The 21,107-nt window shown below is 44.9% G+C and overlaps 1 protein-coding gene across 1 annotated transcript; it reads left to right on the forward strand.

Annotated features, from left to right (window-relative positions):
- Nucleotides 1–329: 329 nt before the first annotated feature.
- LOC119912676 (zinc finger protein 239-like) lies at nucleotides 330–7,547 on the forward strand. Its single transcript, XM_038731965.1, has 2 exons — nucleotides 330–562; nucleotides 5,534–7,547. The coding sequence occupies exons 1-2, from the start codon at nucleotides 494–496 to the stop codon at nucleotides 6,401–6,403; spliced, it is 939 nt and encodes a 312-aa protein (XP_038587893.1). The 5' UTR covers nucleotides 330–493; the 3' UTR covers nucleotides 6,404–7,547.
- Nucleotides 7,548–21,107: the final 13,560 nt, after the last annotated feature.

Below are 21,107 nucleotides of genomic sequence, written 5' to 3' on the forward strand. Positions count from 1 at the left end.
AATGATGTGTTTGGACTCTCTTAGCTGCCGAGAGAAGCAGCAGATGTTTCATCTGATTTCAAATTCTTAATGATTCTGCCTTCCTGTAAATTCAACATTAAATGTAACACATGAAGTTATTTCTGTCTTTGTTGTACAAAAAGCTTCAGCAGGATATTTTCATGAGCCTCTGATGTGATAATAACAAGCGCTTCATTAAAACTCTGCTCTGTGTGAAGCACACTCCCTCATACACATCAAATATGATCAGCTGGTTTCAGGAAACCAACTAACTAAACTTCATCTTCTGCCTGAAATCAAGGAGCCATGTTTCTAAACGGCCTTAGCGACAGTAACTAAGGGGCGGGGCGGGGCGAGACGCCGTGACATCGCGAGAACACTCCGCGGGATCCCGCAGCGCTCCTGTATCTCAGCCTGAAGAGCTCCGAGACCAGAATCCAGACTCAGTCCAGGACAACACGGTCCACCAGTCACAGCGGAGACCTGCAGGACGATGGAGAACCAGAACCCGGACCGCAGGAGCCAAACAGCAGCCTCGTGCTCTGATAGCGCCGATGTTCAGGTCAGTGTTCATGACTTCATCACGAGACTAAAGACACGAGGAAGAGTCTCGAGGGTCCGTGTATCATCCGTTCATTCTGTTGTTAGAGATCAGAGCCTGAAAACCCGCTCCAGGGTTTGTGTTGACGTGGTTTGATTTCCAAAGTGTCTCCGTGGTTCCTGTTTTCATCTTGAAGAGAAGCTGAAAGAAAACATTTCTCTTTTCTTTGTTGTGTAACTGTCGCCATTTTCCCGCGCGGCGCATGCGCGGTGCGGCCCGTGTTGTGTCGGGAGCGCGCAGAACAAACAATGATGGTGAAAATGAAGCAGAGTCATTATATTTGCTCGTGTGTTGGTGAGTTTCTCTCAGTGACAAACAGTCTGCCTGCATTATTGTTCTCTGAATGATCGTCGTGCAGGTTTCAGCTCTAAATAGTATCTGTGGAGACTCTTTGTAGAGATCAGAGTCAGTCTGGAGTTTAGTTTTCCTCTTCTGATGTTAGCGTTCACTGTCTGTTAAGTGATGTGAGGTACTGTAACAGTAGGCAGAGTCATCTGCGTTATTATCATTATATTAAAGTTTTTTCTTGTAGCTCTACGATGTTTTATGTAATCAGAATCAGCTTTATTGCCAGGTATGTGAACACATACGAGGTATTTGACTCTGGATTGTACATTGCTCACAATGTGCGTACTCATACAAAAATAAACAATAATTAAAATAAAATCAGACAATGACTACTGTGAGCACAAATATACACACTATGAACAAAAAAGGATGTACATGTCAGGAGGGGGATGTGATGTACAGGTACATATACATGCACACATGTACACAGTGTGCCTCTGACCTTGTGTGTGTGCAGGAGTTATGACTTGAGGTAGGTGGAATGGTATACAGTTTCTACAATATAACAGTATGAACAGCACTGAAATAGAGAATGGTAAATAAATAATGGAAACCAGTAAACAGGTGCTGATTAGAGAGTTTCTGAGTTGAGGAATTGTTCCTGACACTGTGAGTCAGAAATCAGCTGTTCATCAGAGTGATGGCTTGTGGGAAGAAACTGCTTCTGTGTCTGTTGGTTTTGGCGTACAGTGCTCTGTAGCGCCTACCAGAGGGGAAGAGCTGGAACAGGTTGTGTCCAAGGTGAGATGGATCTGCAGTGATGTTTCCTGACTCTGGAAATGTAAAAAGTCCGGAATGGAGGGCAGGTCGGCACTGATGATCTTTTCTGCAGTCCTGACTGTCCGTTGTAGTCTGCTCCTGTCCTTTTTGGTGGCAGATCCAAACCAGACAGTGATGGAGGTGTTGGGCTCCCAGAAACCTGAAGGATTCCACAGCAGACACAGGGCTGTTGATTATGGTGATGGGAGCAGAGTGGGGGGGGCTCCTCCTGAAGTCCACAGTCATCTCCACAGTTTTGAGCGTGTTAAGCTGCAGGTTGTTCTGACCGCACCAGAGAGCCAGCTGATCAACCTCCCGGATGAGGCCGATGACCGTTGTGTCATCAGTGAACTTCAGAAGTTTTACAGATGGGTCTTCTGAGGTGCAGTCGACATATCCTGTTACTGACATGGAGGCACTGATTGCTTGTCTAATTGTTTGAATATTGTCTGTGAAGAAGGAGGCAGATTCATTGCAGGCCCTGGTGGATAGAAGGTCAGAGGCTACAGACACAGGAGGGTTGGTTAGCCGGTCGACAGTAGCAAACAGGGCACGTGCATTATTAGTGTTTTTGGTGATGATGTCAGAGAAGAAGGACCGCCTTGCATTTCTCAGTTCTAAATTATAAATGTGAAGTCTCTCTTTATAGATGTCATAATGAACCTGGAGGTTTGTTTTCCTCCACCTGCGTTCAGCTTTTCGACACTCTCTTTTTTGAGTTCTACCCAGCGTGGCATTTCTCCATGGAGATCTTCTCTTACCAGAGACCACCTTCACCTTGGCTGGTGCAATGGCATCAATAACATTTGTAATTTTAGAACTGAAATTATCTATAAGCTCATTGACTGAGACCCGTGAGAGGGCGGGTGTTGAGGAGAAAGCCTCAAAAAATTTTTCCCTACTGTTTTCAGTGATATGCCGTTTTGTGATCACCTCTGCTTTAATATTTGTGTGCACGCAGATAGCACTCTCAAAGAAAACACAGGAATGATCACAGAGAGCAACATCCGTCACCACAACCTTGGAAATGTCCAGACCCTTGGAGATGACCGAGTCCAAAGTGTGCCCCTTATTGTGTGTGGGCCTCGTCACATGTTGAGTCAGTCCATAATTATCAAGAACACAACAAAGTTCTTTAGTCCCTCTGTCCTGGGGGTTGTCAACATGGATGTTAAAATCACCAACAATAACAACACAGTCAAAGTCCTGTAGATATTTAGAAAAATTGCTCGAGAAGAGGAATTCACAAATCCTGCCTGTTACTCGTCCTCCTATTTCCCAAGGAAATGATTTACTCTTAGGCTTTGCACCAAGAGCGTTCCAGGGAGGACTAACACTTTCAGATTTATTACCCCGTACACAGGCCTCCTGCTTCTTTGTAGTCTTGTTGGTGCTAATTAGCTGTATGTTAGCATGCTCTTGTCCGCTGTTTTGGGTCCGCGGTAAAGTGGTGTCATTGCCACATAATCCATTCACTTCCACATTCACTTCTAACCTGTGGATCTTGGTTTCCAGCACTGCAATTTTCTGTAGAGGTCTATTTGGATAATAGACCTCTTTCCTGTATAAACTCCACTTAGAACAGGTGGATATTGAAAGCTGGTGTGTATGTGGGCTATAAAACCTTTTCCTAAATGGATTATGTTAATAAATAGATTACTGTCCCAATAAGCAGCACGTGCCTTTACAGCCTTTTAATCATTGGTACCAACTTCATCTCCTGTAATATCTTCACTTTCCTCACTAGATGAAGAACTTGAAGTGATAAAAATAATTACCATCACATTCATAGTTTGTGAGGTGGATGGATTATCTCGGCAAAGGAGAAGTGCTCACTAACACAGATGACTGTGTTTGACTGATTGGTGAACAGTATTTTAAGTTTTAGTAGTATATAATAACAATGCCCCCTCTGCTTCGCCTCGACCCCAGGCAGGTCCTGGTTCTGTCCCGGTCTCTGCTTGGCTCTAAGCGCAGTCCTCATCAGAGACAATAATGCTGACATCGTGGAAGCTCTGACATGCAAAACAACAAACATGTTAGGAGACAGGACTTTCACGTTCGTGTAGTGTAACTGATGGAAACAGGAAAATGGGTATCGGCCTGTTTTTTAGCTTAGCCCAATGTTACCGCATCTGTTAGCACAGCTACCTGTTACTAACAGTTAGCTAGCCAGCTCGTTACTTATTGAAACTCAATCTTTTTAAACCTGCTTACTTCTTTAACTGGGTTAGTTGTTTATTTTCAAGATGATACATTTAGATGTTTTCTTACCCCTCATGTGAGACGCTGCATTGCGCTCCTCTACTCTCGTCACACTGTGCTCGTCCTCCAGCGGTGTCGGCAATGCCCATTCACATGTTTTGGGGGCATCGCTTTGGAAGGAGCCCAGAAAGAAGGGGGTGGGAGTTTCTCTCTTGGATACTTTCAAAATCCAGCAGTTTCTTGCTAATTTCTCAAACTTACCTAACCTGCCTTTAAAGGTTACGTATGTAAGTGGTGAGGGTTGCAAATTGCATGAAATTACAAACCAGCTACATATTTAAGCTACAAAGTTTAATTGGCTGATCTGAACTTCGTCACTGGAAGCTGCTGTTTTCTTGCTAATTAGTGATCAGCTGATTGTCTCACGAACGTAACGGACAAAGCCAAAACAGAGCGCTGGAGAGAGAGTAACTACATGAAGTTAACACCACAAGTCAAAGCACAGCCCTGGACAATAAACCAATCCAACTAACTGTAGATGATTTTTTTCTACCAGGGCAGGAAAGGTTTAGCTGGCTGATGCTTCCATGCCGCCAATTAACGTTACTGATCAACTGATTGTCTTGCTAACATGACCGGCAAAGCCAAACCACAGGCTTGAGAATAAGTAGGCGACATGAAATTAATCCATATTTCACACCACTGACAGGGGGAACACGTCTCTGTGATTATGGCCAGCTTAGCTAAAACTATCAAACAGCTTTCATTTGCATCTCTAAAGTCTGACAAACTTAAGTTAATTACCTGTCCAGCAGAAAACAGACCACTTCAGCACTGATTTGAAAATATCTGACCCACATTATAGCCTTCCATCTGGGAAAATCCAACATCCGTGATTTCTGCCGTCAGCTGTCTGTATCTGTCCCGACTCCGTCTGGCTTCATGGTATAAAGATCCACAGGCTGTCGGCTCTCCTGTTATGTAACATCTGTGCTCGTTCATTTGTTCAAATGTCACTGCTCTTCTTTTAATAAACCAGAAGACTACTCATAGACTGTATATTACTGTTATTATTCCCTCTTCTTCTTTGGACTATTCAACGTAGTGACAGACATCTACACGTCCAGAATTACACAAGCAGAAGAAGAACGCCGTGATGACGAAACGCACGCTGTAACGCTGTTTGTTTGTTCGTTGTCAGCTATTGTAGAAACATGCTGACAAAATACAGCGACCTCCAAAGAAGGGGGTGCTTGTGGTTATGTAGATATAAATGTCTCATTCTAAAGTAATGAAAACAAAACAGTTCATTATGTAAGATCTTGATACACTACTGAAAACATAGTTATGGATCTTATATTGCATTTCTGTTGATAGATCCTCAGTAATATTACACACTGAACCTTTAAAAGTACAGATTAAAAAAATTACAAAAACTTCTCAATTGCAGTAACTAATTGTAATTTGTTACTTTCCACCTCTGTTACTTATTTAGTATTCAGTACTGAGTGTGTATGTGCTCATTATGTGGTACAGTATGTTGTGTGATTACAAAGATGTGCTCTGTCATTTATGGCTCCACCATGACATCTCACTTCCTGTTTTTCTCTGTTGATATAGAGAAAGACAGGAGAAGATGGACTCAAACATCATCGCTTTCAGCACTGTGACAAATCCTTCACAACATCAGGATATTTGAAGATTCATCAGAGTTTTCACACTGGAGAGAAACCGTACAGCTGTGACCAGTGTGGGAAAGCATTCACTAGACTAGTCCATCTAATAAACCACCAACGTGCTCACACTGGAGAGAAACCGTACAAGTGTGAGCAGTGTGGAAAAAGGTTTCCTCAATCAGGTGACCTAAAAGTCCACCAACGTGTTCACACTGGAGAGAAACCATACTGGTGTGACCAGTGTGGAAAAAGTTTCACTACATCAGGTAACCTAAAAAGCCACCAACGTGTTCACACTGGAGAGAAACCGTACAGCTGTGACCAGTGTGGAAAAAGTTTCACTACATCAGGTAACCTAAAACACCACCAACATGTTCACACTGGAGAGAAACCGTACAGCTGTGGCCAGTGTGGAACAACTTTCAGTAGATCAGAGTCCCTAAAAAGCCACCAACGTGTTCATGCTGGAGAGAAACCGTACTGGTGTGACAAGTGTGGGAAAACTTTCACTACATCAGGTAACCTAAAAAGCCACCAACGTGTTCACACTGGAGAGAAACCATACTGGTGTGACCAGTGTGGAAAAGCTTTCACTATATCAGGTAACCTAAAAAGCCACCAACGTGTTCACACTGGAGAGAAACCATACAGCTGTGACCAGTGTGGAAAAGCTTTCACTATATCAGGTAACCTAAAAATCCACCAACGTGTTCACACTGGAGAGAAACCGTACAACTGTGACCAATGTGGCAAATCTTATACCAACAGGAGAACCTTTAGAAGACACAAATGCATCCACAAAGCATCAGAGTGACAGTTTTCACAGAGCCGAGCTAGCTGTTTCTCCTGCCCTGAATACAACCACCTGTTATCATGTGACTGTGCTGGATTAACGTCATGTGATGACAGCTGAGGAAGTGTGATTTGGATAGAGCTGGAAAGCGTCAGTCCAGAGGTTTTATCAGCCAATAGCAAAACTAATTTGCAGTAGTCCCATACAGTAGAGGGCAGTCACTGCTTTTTTATAGCGCTATATGTAGAATTCAGAATCAGATTTGGAATCCATCAACAACACTACTAAATACCTATACAGATTAGTTATCAGCTGAAATAAGAGTGTACTGACCCTTTAAGAAGGCAATGTGATGTGGTCAAAAGCTCCAACAAACAGGTGGTATGGAGAGAGGTGGTAAAGGTAGCGCAGCAAAATATTTAAGTTACTTAGGAAGTTGGTAGTCTGGCAGTAAATGTGCAGTGTAGGTCACAGTCTGTCCGTTGAGTCTGTTGTTTCTGCAACCGCTGGAAAAGTGAAGGTTAAATTAGTTGTAGGAATTCATTCATTTTCTTTTCTTTTTTTTAGCTGCTATTTTTATCCAAAGCGACGTAGAACTGCTGCATTAAACTGGTGTCCTGTTCACATACTGTACATCTTGATAGTTAAATTATATTTCAGTGTCCAGAGGAGTGACAACTGGTTGTTAAAGGAAGGACGCTGGTGACCAGGAGGAGCTGAGGCTAGTAAAGTAAATCAGTGATGTGAACTAGTCCTTTTAAGCAATTGAGGATTGGATTGAATGTGCAAATTAATTAGGAAATTAGAAAAAAAGATGCATCAAGATGGATCGTTGCCCTCTGAATTGTAATCAAATCAAACCGTGAGGTGCCAAGAGATTCTCATCCCTACTGCCCAATCAGTTTACCCATTCAATTACTTTAAAATGTTTTGTAGAGCAGTTGCCACGATGTCTCCAATTGTCCACTGCACCTGTGACAACATCTGAGCCTCTTCTTACATGATGTTATATGGTTGGCAACAGGTCTTCTCTTGAGCAATCTCTCGCCACCCTGAGAATGAGTTTCCTTGATGTAATTATGTTGTGCTTTTGAGCTAAACTCCAAAATGTTCAAAATGCATACAAATTGTTCATAAAGTGAAGAAACGTAAATAAAAGTTGTTTTCAAACGCAAAATGTGTCACTTTACTTACAGCAAACAATTCCTTGTTAAGTACTTATTAGTTCATATTTAGTTCATCCAACGAAGGTTAAAATGAAGGGCAGCTGAACTTGGTTGAAGCTACTGGAAGACGTTTCGTCCCTTATCCAAAGGACTTCTTCAGTTCTGACTGACTGGCAGGGAAACTCAGCTATTAACCTCAGTGGGGTCGTTATCTCGGGTCATCGATACCGCTGGTTCGTTAGTGTTCCTTGTTGCTGTGACGACAGTCGTTACAGTCGTTGAGACTACCTGTGGCCAAGACTGAACGACCATCGTTGGTATCTTCACCTGAGGCCAATAGGTTACGTTTGTTGAGTTTCCTGGGAAGTGATGAAAGGACAGCATTGTAAGTGGGGGATAAGTGGTGGCGTAGACCCCCTCCCCTGTTCAATGACGGCTTCTCAACCCTGGTGTAGATGGCTTCCTTGACACCTCTTTCAAACCATCCATCTTCTCTGTCTAAAATGTGCACCTGGTGGTCCTCAAACGAGTGTCCTCTGTCCTTCAGATGTAAGTAGACAGCAGAGTCTTGACCTGAGGAGTTGGCCCTTCTGTGTTGAGCCATGCGTTTGTGTAGTGGTTGTTTAGTCTCCCCAATATACAGGTCTGTGCATTCCTCACTGCATTGGACCGCATACACTAGATTGCTTTTCTTGTGTTTGGGTGTGCGGTCTTTGGGGTGTACCAGTATCTGTCTTAGTGTGTTCTTGGGTTTAAAAAACACAGGGATGTTATGTTTGTTAAAAATCCTCCTGAGTTTCTCTGATACTCCAGACACATATGGAATCACAATGTTGTTGCGTTTGACCTTCTTTTCCTCCTCCCCTGTAGTTTTGTTCTTCTTGGATTTTGTGGCTGTCTTCACAAAGGTCCATTTAGGGTATCCACAGGCTGTAAGTGCCCCCTTCAGGTGGTTCTGTTCCTTCTCTCTGGCTTGGGCGCTTGTTGGTATGTTTTCTGCTCTGTGGTGCAGTGTTCTCATGACCCCTAGCTTGTGCTCCAGTGGGTGGTGGGAATCGAACAGTAGGTATTGGTCTGTGTGTGTGGGTTTTCTGTAAACACCAATCTGCAGGCTCCTGTCCTCTTCAATGTGTACAGCACAGTCCAGGAAGGCCAAACTGTTGTTGTGAACATCTTCTCGTGTGAACCTGATGTTACTGTCCACAGAGTTGATGTGTTCTGTGAAGGCTTGCACTTCCTGGCTTTTGATTTTGACCCAGGTGTCGTCCACATATCTGTACCAGTGGCTCGGTGCTATTCCTCTGAAGGAGTTGAGGGCTTTATTCTCCACTTCTTCCATGTAGATGTTGGCCACAATCGGGGATACCGGTGAGCCCATGGCACAGCCATGCTTCTGTCTGTAGAATCTTCGCCATTACACCACAGCAACTACCGATAGTAGACCTCATCACAGTCACAGAATCGGCCATTAGGAAAAACAAATTAACAGAAACAGAAGCGGAACAGCTCAGACTAAAGGTATCTGCAGCCCTTTCTAATGCGAAGGCTCCCCCTTCCAACCTCACCATCCAAGAAAGGAAGGCTGTGACATCTCTGAGCAAGGATCAAAACATCACTATCCTACCTGCTGACAAAGGAAGATGCACGGTAGTACTTAACACAGTTGACTACCAGAACAAAGTCAACACACTACTAATGGACACAAACATGTATGAGACACTGAGACGAGACCCAACCAGCGGATACAAGAAAAAGGCCATAGAATGTCTACAACAGTTACAGAAGGACAACACCATCACCCGTGAACAATATTACCGTTTGTATCCTGGAGAAGCCATTCCATGCATTTATGGACTACCCAAGATACACAAAGAAGGAGCCCCACTCAGGCCGATTATCAGCAGCATTAACTCGGTCACTTACAACATTGCCAAACACATTTCCACCATCTTAGCTCCATTGGTGGGAAACACTCCTCACCACATCCAAAACTCTATTGACTTTGTAAACAAAGTTCGAGGACTAAAACTGGATCCAGATGAAACCATGGTATCCTATGACGTGACTTCTTTGTTCACCTGCATCCCCACCATAGTGTTAGTAGAAACCGTTAGGAAACGGCTAACACAAGACAACACCCTGGACAACAGAACCAGACTCAGCCCTGACCAAATCTGCAAATTACTCGACCTCTGTCTAAACACCACCTATTTCCAGTACAACGGTGGATTCTACAGACAGAAGCATGGCTGTGCCATGGGCTCACCGGTATCCCCGATTGTGGCCAACATCTACATGGAAGAAGTGGAGAATAAAGCCCTCAACTCCTTCAGAGGAATAGCACCGAGCCACTGGTACAGATATGTGGACGACACCTGGGTCAAAATCAAAAGCCAGGAAGTGCAAGCCTTCACAGAACACATCAACTCTGTGGACAGTAACATCAGGTTCACACGAGAAGATGTTCACAACAACAGTTTGGCCTTCCTGGACTGTGCTGTACACATTGAAGAGGACAGGAGCCTGCAGATTGGTGTTTACAGAAAACCCACACACACAGACCAATACCTACTGTTCGATTCCCACCACCCACTGGAGCACAAGCTAGGGGTCATGAGAACACTGCACCACAGAGCAGAAAACATACCAACAAGCGCCCAAGCCAGAGAGAAGGAACAGAACCACCTGAAGGGGGCACTTACAGCCTGTGGATACCCTAAATGGACCTTTGTGAAGACAGCCACAAAATCCAAGAAGAACAAAACTACAGGGGAGGAGGAAAAGAAGGTCAAACGCAACAACATTGTGATTCCATATGTGTCTGGAGTATCAGAGAAACTCAGGAGGATTTTTAACAAACATAACATCCCTGTGTTTTTTAAACCCAAGAACACACTAAGACAGATACTGGTACACCCCAAAGACCGCACACCCAAACACAAGAAAAGCAATCTAGTGTATGCGGTCCAATGCAGTGAGGAATGCACAGACCTGTATATTGGGGAGACTAAACAACCACTACACAAACGCATGGCTCAACACAGAAGGGCCAACTCCTCAGGTCAAGACTCTGCTGTCTACTTACATCTGAAGGACAGAGGACACTCGTTTGAGGACCACCAGGTGCACATTTTAGACAGAGAAGATGGATGGTTTGAAAGAGGTGTCAAGGAAGCCATCTACACCAGGGTTGAGAAGCCGTCATTGAACAGGGGAGGGGGTCTACGCCACCACTTATCCCCCACTTACAATGCTGTCCTTTCATCACTTCCCAGGAAACTCAACAAACGTAACCTATTGGCCTCAGGTGAAGATACCAACGATGGTCGTTCAGTCTTGGCCTCAGGTGAAGATACCAACGATGGTCGTTCAGTCTTGGCCACAGGTAGTCTCAACGACTGTAACGACTGTCGTCACAGCAACAAGGAACACTAACGAACCAGCGGTATCGATGACCCGAGATAACGACCCCACTGAGGTTAATAGCTGAGTTTCCCTGCCAGTCAGTCAGAACTGAAGAAGTCCTTTGGATAAGGGACGAAACGTCTTCCAGTAGCTTCAACCAAGTCCAGTTGCCCTTCATTTTAACCTTCGTTGGATAACTATGACCTGGATGACTGAGAATCTTCATAGATATTTAGTTCATATGGTATTATGTCCACCTGTAATATATTACATTATTATTATTACACTTCACTTAAAACAAACAAAGACATGCTATATAACATTACACATTTCTATAAGCTATTACTCCATTTTATATCCATCTATCCATCGTCAACTGCTTATCCTGCATACAGGGTTGGCTGGAGCCAATCCCAGATGGCATCAGGCGAAAGACGGGGAACACCCTGGACAGGTCGACAGTCCACTTTATATCAGTAATTCTAAATTGTGACTGAAGTGTATTTATAACGAGGCAGAGTCGATAGTGTAATTAACTATGAAACATGGTCGGAGATTCTTGGCGCACAGTGGTATAAACTGGGATTACTATTAGTTATAAAACATTAAATTAAAAGGTTATGAACTTTGCTATAGCGCCTAATGCATGTTTGTAAGTGATTATAACAATTGTTATAATCTCTAATTGGAAGCATTATATTGTGTTATAAATATATGCGCAAGTCATTATAGCGATGACCTTCATTAAAAGTGTTATAGCGATGGTGGTGCAGAACATGTTGCTCCAAAATCTTCCACATGTGTGAAACTAGTTTGAGATCTGGTGACTGTAAAGGCTGCAGCATTTTATTCACATCATTTTCATCCTGACCGTTCAGTGAGCCCTGGAGCACGAAGCATCTGCATTTCATGTTTCTCCACTCGTTTATTCAACAAATAATGAACAATGAAGAATTTTAAATCTGTCCAGTGAACTTCCAAAGGATCCTCGGCTATCTCGTGACCTTAGCAGAACTCAGGAGGTCAGTAATGGAAACGTTGGATGACAGTTTCTTGATTTATGACAGACCAGCAAGAAAGGTCAAGAGCAACTCTGACAACCTGAGACACTTTAGTGACTCATAAATTGCCTGACCTGACCGTGGCTAGGAGAACCTGATACCACCATCTTAAAAATCAACATCATGAGCTCTGGTGTCCATCAAGTGAAACTCAGGACTCAGAAGACAAAGGACGGAGAGACTGACTTTGCAATGCAGAATTGAAAGGTACACTAATCGATATATGAGCTTAACCACAAAAGAAGGTGAGGTTTTGAGTTAACATGCTGATCTGGCTGCAGGACTGTGGAATAAACATAGTCCCAAATGGATGTTATCCGTCTTGCGCACGCGCAGGTCGAGTATTTAATATCAACAAAGCCACCTGTGACCTGGGATGATGCGGGGCGTGGCTTATATAAGCCCACATCATCAGGAAAAATGTCCCTACAAAATCTTTCTCGCCAAGATTCTGAGTGACAGAGAACTCTGGCAGTCATCCAGAATTCATAGAACCGTAGTTACATATGTAACTCTTGTTCTATTTCATTCTTCCTGACCGCCAGAGGCAGCGCTTAACACTGGATGACTGCTACCAACGTCATCACGAGGAATCCCACCTTACCGTGAGCGGTCAGAAAGTTCCCGCAAGGCAGCTGCTGCTACTGCATGGGGAGCAGCGACATTGACCCAATAAAAACAGGCAAAGGTGCATGGTGTAGCCCAGGTGGCTGCAGTGCAAATCTCACTCAGAGGCACCCCCCCCATAGCTGCAGGCATTTCGGGCTCGGATGACAGATGTGGCCCCTGTCAAATAAGTTGAGATCCCAATGCTCTTGCTATCAGGTCGCAAAGAAGAAAACAATGAGTGAGAAAAGGGAAGTGCAACATACTTCCATCTGCAAAACACAGAGCTTAACAATACTATAAGCAATATATTGAATAATAATTAAAAGAAAGATATTTGGTATTAAACATGATATGATGGTTAATAAATTGAATTGATCTTCCGATTGTAAAATACATAATATGGTTAAAGTACGGAGAATTAGGGTAAAGGTTAAATAACTGTGCAAAAGGTCACTAAGTTTGGGTGAAGACATCATGACTATGAGTCATTGGGAGAGAAGGGTCAGCAAGGGGAAATGAAATGGCCAAATAAGGACATCTCTGGCCCAACTGAATTTAAGGATGAACAAGCTATGTGACAGTAGTCACATGGACAGGATAAGGGTGGTGGCTGATATGACAAAGAAATCAGCCACGGAATAGTATATATAAAGAGAAGCCAGAAAGAGATCGGGGTTATTCCTCGGCAGATCTCAAGAGGCATCGGACTTGGAGCAAGACCATCACCGCACCGGACCAAGAGCCCAAGACAATAGATGGGGATTTGAACAGCAAACAACTAGGGAACACTTCAGAGATTCTTCAGGGGACTTCAAGAGATCGAGCCACAGAGGGTAACCACAATGACCAAACCAACTGAAGAATTATCGGACTCTGAAGATTTTCTCTCACTCATGATGCAATGAAGACTGAAGACTTTTGAAGACAATTTGAGGGCTTTGGACAAAGCCTCAAGGTTCCACCAGGGTCATCAGCCCAGCAGCGGAGGAAGGATTTCACCAGCCGGGACAGCTCCTACCCCTCCCTTACTCTCCAAAAAGAAGATAACCAAAAACACTCAAGCTCAGCTATTCGTATCAGGTTTTGAATTTTAACAGTTTTATCATTTTTACTCAATTTTAACCAATTTTAGTTGTATGCTTGCCCTTGCTAACTTTATGCAATAAAATATATAATCACTGCATTTAAAGAATGATAGTCGACATTGAAGTTATTTCCTCACTAAGGTAGTAATCAATTAGGTAAAGTGTGTTTAACATCTTTGAGGTTCTTATAGGTTAATCTAGCCACTGAAATTAACTTATCCTTGGGGCCTATTTTCCTGGCCACTAAATACCAACCTGGCAACCATACCAAGTGCACTGATCAATGAGAAGAGAGCTGTCGTTAACGGGCGTGGCTGGGGTGGTATCTGGCTCTAGGGCTATTCAGTCAGGTGCTATCTCAGAGTAAGCAGGGTAGGCGTTCGGAAGAAGACAGTTAGAAGCCAGGCGAATCTCTTCGACACCAGCTTAAACAGTCCTCAGTCATACCTACTAGGGTAATACCCATAGGCCTAGAGGATCGGACCCTTTAAGACGGAGAGCTGGTCCAGTACCTCCTGAACAGGGGTGACTCGGGATCTAACACCCCCCACCTGTGACAGCAGGTCTTGCATCCTGGGAAGGCACCATGGGACCCCGTCTAAAAGCTTGTGCATCACTGGAAACCAGAGTCTCCCTGGTCAGTTTGAGGCCACCAACAGGAACCTGTGGTTGCTCTGCTGCACCCTGTGCAACATAACCGTTATCAGTGGGAATAGCAGAAAGGCATAGAGGAGACGATCTGGCCACGGGTGTGCCAGGGCATCCTGTCCCAACGAACTCTTTTCCTCCCCCAGTGAAAACCAAAGGGAGCAGTGGGTTGTGGACTCTGAGGCAAACAGGTCCCCCGGGTGGAGTCTCCACTCCACAGCGGGAGGCATCTGGCGGGAGAGGTAGTCTGCCACCATGTTCTGTGGCCCCGGCAAGTACATAGCCTTGAGGCTGGCCAAGCGGGGGAAAGCCCATACCAGGAATCGCCGTGCCACCTGCAGCGACTTAGCCGACCTGGTGCCCCCTTGCCAATTTACATGGTAGACAGCCGACGTGTTGTCGGATCGAACCACAACATGCCTGCGTCTCAAATACGGCAGGAACTCGTGCAGCGCCAAACTGATAGCATGGAGCTCGAGCCCATTTATGTGCTCCATCCCTTCCTGGCTCATCCAGAGGCCACTCTCAACCCTGTGCTGCCACACTGCCCCCCACCCTGTGCGCGACGCGTCAGTTACCACTACCTCGTATGGCCGTAACACTAGTAGGCATTGGGTGGATACCCTGACTCTCTTGGATCTGTGTAACTGCGGAAATGGAGGCAATTGATCCACATTTGGAAGGATTGTAAATACAGGAGGCCCAGCGGCCCCACTGATGTGACAGAGGTCAACATACCCATCAACCTGAGAAAAAGGCTGTACCTCAACCTCCTGTCCCTCTGGAAATGAATGACAGGCTGGAGTATGGCCTCTACCCACTGTGGATGTTACTATGGTGTGGTGTGGGGACAGAGAGGACCCAAATGCAGCGCTCAGATAGACAGGTTTTATTGGGGAAAAAGAGGGTTCCAGAGGGTACAGGCAGGTGTCCCGAGGGCAATAGCAAAGGGACCAGAGGGTTTGGGCGGACGTCCCGAGGGCAAAGCAGAGGGACCATAGGGTTCGGGCGGACGTCCCGAGGGCAAAGCAGAGGGACCAGAGGGTTCGGGCGGAGGTCCAGAGGGCGGACCAGGGGAGCCAGGGAGTTCCGACGGGCGGCCCAAGGGTGGAGCAGGGGAACCAGAGAATACAGGCGGGCAGCCCAAAGGCGGAGAAGGGGAACCAGGGAATTCAGGTGGGCGGGGGGGGCGATCGATCAGCCAACAACGCTAGCAGCGCTAGCGGGCCGGGGATCAGGCAGACGGCTAGCAGCACTAGCGGGCTGGGGATCAGGCAGACAGTAAGGCCCAACCTTGTCACATGACATAGAAGGGAGGCATAGTCGTGCTCCACCTGTTCCTGTATCGGAGCACAGATAAGCCAGTCGTCCAAATATGGGAGGATCTGCATACCACGGGCTTGCATCAGGGCCAGTGCTTCCCGCATGCACCTCATGAAGACCCTTGGGGCTAGGGAAAGCCCAAATGGGAGCACCTTCGAATGCAAAGCACATATATTGCCTGTGATGTATCACTATCGGGACGTGAAAATATGCGTCCTTCAGATCAATGGACGTGAACTGACTTTGCGCTGCCACTGCGTCAAGCACACCTGTTGTACGCAGCATGTGGAAAGGTAACTTTCAGAAATTTGTTTAGCCCCCTTAAGTCCAGCATAGGGCGAAACCCACCCTCTTTTTTTCGGAATTAGAAAATAAACTAAGTAAAACCCTTGCTGTATCTGAGGATCTATTCTTTGGATGGCCTCCTTTTCCAGGAGGGTTGATATTTCTTGGGGGTGTAGGCCCCTGAAGGGCAGCAAACTGCTGCCGAGTTTGATTAGCCTGGATTCCCCGCTCCAAACTTGCTGCGCTGCTGGGACGAACAGCTCCCATGGTACTACAGGTAGAGTGCGCAGGGCCCTCCTACATGGCTCCAAAAGCTGGGATTGGGCCAGCCAGACCTGGCGACGAGCCAAGGTAAGTGTTGCCATTAGCCTATCAAGCTCTCTAGTCATAAGGGCAAACGCCTGCAAAGCTGCATCACTGAGGACGGAAGCATCCACGGCAGAGGATTGCAGAGAATGGGACAGACTTGGACAGAACTAATATCAAGTGGGGAAAAAGAGTTTCCAGTATGGCCCATGCGCGCCGCTGTATCATAACCTTTCACCAGAAAGTCATCCGTAATGCGACACTGCAGCCTAGGACAGCGAGCAACCGGTCTCAACACTTCAGTGGGTGATACACCGAGGGACGCGATAACTAGCTCCACAGCCAGCATCTGGCCCAGCCCGTAACTGCTGGCATTCTGCATGGTCAGTTGTGTGGTGAGAAAAAGCCTTGGCCAGCATTCCTGGAGCTCCTCAATGTATGGCTGGGAAGATGGCACAGAAAAACCCATCTCAGGTGGGAGATGCCTAAAGACCAGCAGACCTGCAGGGACCACAGCTAGTGCAGCTGTGGTCCCTGCAGTTGGTGCTTCATCCAAGCCCAAGTGTGCCAGTGTCATACGGACCACTGGCTTAATTGTAGCATGGGCAGCCTCTGAGCCTGCTCTGGACCCGCTCCCCGTCTGCTGGGAACCAGTGTCAGAAGCACGGGTGGAAGCCTCCACTTCTCCCTGCCCAGGTCTGTCCTCGCAGAACTGGCTGCAGGAAGCCCTCATAGAAAGGGCATCGTCATCCCATCCTTGAGGGGTGGGGCTCCCGGCGGCCAGTCCACACTGGTTGCAGCCCCCCTGCCTGGCTGAAGGTTAAGGAGCAACCTCTTAATCTCAGCAAACTCTGAGGCTAGTGTGTCTACCATGGCTGCCAAACCATCCACCTTCTTGGCTTTCTTTCTAGGGGGGGCACCTGAAAATGAAGGGCGACTATGTCTACTCCGGATGAAGGCAGCTGGCCTTCAAGCTGCAGTCCTTCCACTTCTGCTAGCCGAGCTAGCTTCAGTTCCCGCGGCATAAAACTGCAATTCATGCACTCTCTCAAGTGAATAACACCGAGGCACGTGGGGCATTCATCATGGCCATCTGCAGCCAGCAGTGGAGCGACAAACATGTGTCCCTAACATGGTGGGACCCTGCATATTTATGCAGCTTTAATATATAAATTTTTCACAACGATAACTGTTACCTAGAAGCGAAAACACCCAAAATAACAGATTAGTGAGCTCTTTTGTCCTTGCCTTGTTATTGAAAACAAATTAAAATAACTCCTCCTTTTAACAATAAAAGTAAACTGTACCCATAAGTGAAATCACTTAGAGTAACAGTTTAAGTTTAACTCTAATTAAATAACTCTCCTTCACTTAATAACCAAAAAATTCACCTATACTGTATATGTAGCTGTTAAGTCTACCGGGGAGCCAACGCTCTTTACCAAAGGATAAATTAAAGTTTACTTGACGTGCTTTAACGAGCGAAAACACTCGGCAGAGAGCCTACAATCAAGAATTACTGCTAAGCGTAAAAAAATTTGTAACAAAAGAGTCAAGGAGATCCGAAAACAGGCTCCTCACTCAAAAAACAACAACTTATTTTTAACTAAGGAAACACTTACCTCGCCGGCCTAACTCCAAAGCTGGCGAGACACGCACTAGCTTGTCCTCAACCCATGCTGATTGCTGGCAAAAACACCGATCTAACAGCAGGTTTAGGAGTGCAGCTGCACTAATTAATCGCAGCCCTTGGAGGACGAAACCGTAGCTGCAGGGTGGTTGACGGTTATTCTCTCTTCCTTCCTTCCTTCCTTCAATTCAACCTGCATTCGTGGATCTGCAAGAAGAGTCAAGGGACATTTTTCCTGATGACGTGGGCTTTTTAAGCTATGCCCCGCATCATCCCAGGTCACAGGTGACTTAAATACTCGACCTGCGCTTGCGCGAGACGGATAACATCCAGTATTAAGCAGTGCCTCTGTCGGTCAGGAAGAATGAAATAGACCCCAAGTTTACAGGTACGGATTGATTCTACAAGTACAAAATAAACCTACAGTTACAAGAAGTTCTGTCCTACAAATTCTACTGATTGACCAATGGGGATGCTCGGATTAACATGTTATTTGACTATCTAATCAGGAACATCAGTTCACAATCCAATCACACAGTTGGGGGCTGGACTTTCTTGCCGGGAGCTTGTGGCTTCATCCCCATTGGTTACGAAGGTGAATATATAAAGAAGCAACCTAAAATATTTAAACGTATGTCTCATTGAATAATTTAATTAATGCGTACATTTACTTTTTATGTTTATCTATTGAGCATTTTTTAATTTCTGTATTCGTTTTCGATTGTGTCAGGGTCCATCCTCCATAGGAAGTGAAGTGGTCTGAAATGAGAGGAGAGGTGAGTAACAAACAGGAAACAGAATGAATGAAGTTCACAGAGAAACATGAGGAAGGATTTATCAAAATAAAACAGGAAATCACAGCACAAACCCAAAAGACTTTCTTCTCTGAGGAAACCTAACCTTAACCTTAAATGTTACCTGATATTATGTGTTAGCCTGGTTGTAGACTAGAATGGTGTCTTCAGGCCAAGCGGGAAGCTTCCGGTCTACAATATGAAGCCGATACAGGAGTCCCTGAAACCTGCATTCTTCTATTGAAAATTTTATAGACTCTTCTGGTTGCAAAAAGAAGTCTGGCTCCAATAGAAATAATGGGAAAATGACCCTACTTCTCAGCTGAATAATTACCCCAGTAAACACTTTCCTGATGAGTTTATAGTCTCAGTCGCTAGTTTCAAGTCTTCTTCAATATAAAATGATGTTCATTTATTAAATTATGGTCCCATTTATTTTAAAACAGACCATAAAGCAGACTATGTTTCAGAGCGGGATTATCTATGATTGACAAGTCGTGACCATGGCGACCTGTCAATCAGGCTAGAGCCGACTTGTACCCTCGAAACTGTGTAAATTTAACCAGCGCTGCTGAAATAGCTTATTAGGAGTCGGCTGTTCACTTTTTCTGGTGAGTACATTGTCAGTCACATACATTAAATTTGGCCTACTGCTTATATTATTTCACCATATGTACACAAATGTAGCCGAAGTTGTGAATGTGTGGCTACAGTGCCAGGGCTGAATTGTTGTCCCAGTCGGCCCCAGATATGAGGGAGCAATAAAGATTTATTGCATTAAGACATTTCTGATTTGGATTCCACACACATGGAATCATTTTCATTTGCTGAATCATCATGAAGACGTTCAGAGCCTCTGCTGCTATAATAATATTATTATTAATAATATTAGAATTTCCACTTTTACTGTCCGTCAGATCGGCCGACCAATCAACAAGCAGCCTGTTTCTGCCCGGTAACAGACGTCCTCATAGGATCCAGCCGGGACTCCTCTCTGCTCCACCTGTGAAAGTGAGGGGAACATCCTGGATGATGGAGGAGCTCGGTGGATCTCTGAAGAAGTGGAGACGAATGGTTTCCAAAGCTTCCAAGGCCCTCATGAGATCACTCCACTCAAAGGTGGACGGATTATTCTCTGATGTTTATTACGACATTGAAAAGTCTCCAAAACAGAATGTGATATTTGCAGAGTTTCAAAGTCTGATTCATCTGTCACCAAAGGCCTTTATCAGACCCATATCCAGCTGATTTCTTCACACGATGAACACAGACCCTTTTCATACTACTTCTGTGTTTTTTCTGAAGTGCTTCTAGCTTTCACAAGCCAAGAATCTTCTGTACGTCTCAAACCAGATGTCTCTTGATATAAGTTGAACCGTTACAACATTAATCAGAACGTCATGACAGAATAACAACGGTACGAAAATGAAAACTTCTAACAGCTGTGGGCCTTTTCCTACAGCTGCTGACTTTTCTGTGTCTGTATGAATAAAGTTTGTTTGACTGCACACATTAGAATGAGCCACAAATATCACAATGGAAAAGTCCAAAGAGCTCCTTAACATTTGTTAAAAATGTTCTAACAAATGTTAACTAACAAATGAAAATGCTTTGAGAAAGGATTATTTGCACAATAAGAAAACTTGCAATGCATTTTAAATACAGAAGAAACAAATGTGCATTGTCCAAGAAAGTAACTTAATCTTAAAAGACAAGCTGCTGATTTCTGCATTATATTCTGTTTTGAATTGTCACCTGCCAGCTGAATGTTTTGTTTCCTTTTATATAAATAAAGACCTTTCCACTTTTCTAAGCCCTTGGTTTAGGCCATGGTTTGGTTTCTTCTAAATAAGGTTAAACTACATCCCCAGAATAAAGTCTGGAACCAGCAGGTCTGTGGCCTGAATATGATCACAGACATGTTACTGTCACACAACCAACATGATGGCTGACTCTTTTTTCTAGATGTGGGGGAAACATTTATAGGCCCATCAGGTTTGTGTTGCTCTGTTTGTGTCTTTGTACTACTACAGGCTACATTCACAACACACAGTTTTCCTTCAGTGGCTTTGTGTTTGCATCTGTTTGGGCTGCTCATTAATGCAGCTGAATAGCCAGCTGATGTCCACATGTTCAGCTCTCTGCCTCCTATTCAAGCTGATCACCTGAAGAGAGGTGAAAATGCGCATCAGTCGCCTTTTCAAGCAGCTGATCCCCATTTGAATAGAGAGCCGACCTGGACAAACACACGATGGCCCGTTAAGTGAACAAACAGCTTCACTGTGATGTTAATGATGTGTTTGGACTCTCTTAGCTGCCGAGAGAAGCAGCAGATGTTTCATCTGATTTCACCATTTAAACAGTAACCGTAATATAGCTACTCCTTTGTGGCCCGGGGAGAAAGTCCCAGACT

The sequence above is a fragment of the Micropterus salmoides genome, unplaced genomic scaffold (genome assembly GCF_014851395.1).
Source record: "Micropterus salmoides isolate LMB-PRFRI ecotype aquatic unplaced genomic scaffold, ASM1485139v1 Ms_hic_scaffold_2, whole genome shotgun sequence".
NCBI lineage: Eukaryota > Metazoa > Chordata > Actinopteri > Centrarchiformes > Centrarchidae > Micropterus > Micropterus salmoides.